This window comes from Chaetura pelagica, unplaced genomic scaffold (assembly GCF_000747805.2).
Source record: "Chaetura pelagica isolate M959 unplaced genomic scaffold, ChaPel_1.0 scaffold463, whole genome shotgun sequence".
In the NCBI taxonomy this organism is placed as follows: domain Eukaryota; kingdom Metazoa; phylum Chordata; class Aves; order Apodiformes; family Apodidae; genus Chaetura; species Chaetura pelagica.
The window spans coordinates 35,387-36,849 of NW_009952816.1; the positions used below are offsets into that span (position 1 = coordinate 35,387).

Consider the following 1,463-nt stretch of genomic DNA (forward strand, 5'->3'; position numbering starts at 1 on the left):
TCGGGTGGTTGTTCGCGGCCAGCGGCGGGTGCCGGTTCAGGTACTCCCGGAGGAGGCTGTTGACGGCCGTGCGGCGGCAGCTGCCCTGGGGGATGATGGAGACCAAGGTGCGATCCACCAGGCTCTGGTCGAAGAGCATCCCGCTGCACTTGAACTCCACACAAGCCCCCGAGGTGCTCTCCAGCAGCGGGTCCCGCACGCTGCGGGCGTCACGCAGCCCGTAGAGCTGCCCGCGGGTGCGGGGGTGGCTGCCCCCCACGTTTCGGGACCTCACCATGTACTCCTGTGGCCCTTCAATCTGCACCTTGATGAAACAAGCTCTGAACTCCTGAGGATTGGGCCACCACGAGAGGTAGTCGCCGGTCCAGGAGGTGAGGTCGCTCTCCTTGAAGGGCACCACGTTGTACTCGTACTTGTCCACCTCCACGCGGTAGAAGCGGAGGTGGTTGGCGCTGACCGGCGCCTCCTCGCACTCCTCGAGGCTGCGATATGGGTAGATGGGACCGTTGGTCTCATCGACGTTGTTGGGGTCAGGCTTGGCCACGTTGATTTGGAAAGCTGTCTTCTTCAAGTTGGGGTCATCGTGGTCTGACCGGCGGTAGCCCAGCTTGCCCAGGTAGGGTTGGGACACCCCAATGGCATTGGGGTTGAGCTTGGGGCTGGAGGCTACAGCTTCCAGCTCTTCCCCACCCATGGTGGCAGTGACATAGGCTGAGTAGGCGTCGGGGCGCTGGCTGTCGCAGAACGCGGGCAGGCAGGCGCCGTTGGGACCCGTCACCACGCTGTCGAAACGACCCCAGGCCCGAGGGTTGGAGGGATAGCCAGGCTGGGGCTCCAGGTTGATGAGGCTGATGACCACCCCTTCCAGCTGCTCGTAGGGGTTGAACTTCTCGTTGCTGTAGGCTCTGACCTTGACGAAGCAGCGGCGGTCCTCCGGCACGTCCAGGTTGAAGAGGCGCCGCTCCCGGATCTCCAGGTTCCCCACCAGGAAGGTCCTCTCCTCCCTCTTCCCCCGGCTCCCCCCGGCAGGGCTGAGGACCCCCTCCTCCTCCCACAAGCCAGTTTCAGGGTTCAACGACCACAGCTTCATCTTCTGCAGGTGCTCTGGCATCCAGACCTGCCCAGTGTCCATCCGCACCTCCACGGGCCCCGTCTGCAGCGCCGCCCCGCTCCCCCCTTCCCGGAAATCCACGGCAAACATGCCATAGGTCCTCAGGGGGACAATCTCCCCCTCGGTGTTGGCAAAGCTGAGGTCGCTGGAGGCAGCACTGGCTGTCGTCATGTCCCTGGGGTCCAGGAAGGTGACACTGGCTTTGACCGTGCCCTTGAAGACCTCCCCGGAGGGACGGAGGAAGGTGCCGGCGGGAAGGCCGAGCGCGGCGAGGGGCCCCCCCCCGCTCTCCTCTCCCAGTGGGATGGCGTTGCTCCGGCTGCCGTCCAGGTCCACCGGTTCCTTCTTCCGC

The 1,463-nt window shown here is 65.1% G+C and overlaps 1 protein-coding gene across 1 annotated transcript in view; it reads right to left on the reverse strand.

Annotated features, from left to right (window-relative positions):
- Window position 1: 1 nt before the first annotated feature.
- The window catches only part of CILP2 (cartilage intermediate layer protein 2), a gene marked incomplete at its 3' end in the record, with an annotated part of 2,509 nt that continues 1,047 nt past the window's right edge, over window positions 2-1,463 (reverse strand). The window contains exon 2 of the mRNA XM_009995074.1: window positions 2-1,456. Coding sequence (XP_009993376.1) covers window positions 2-1,456 — 1,455 coding nt within the window. The remainder of the gene's footprint in view (window positions 1,457-1,463) is intronic.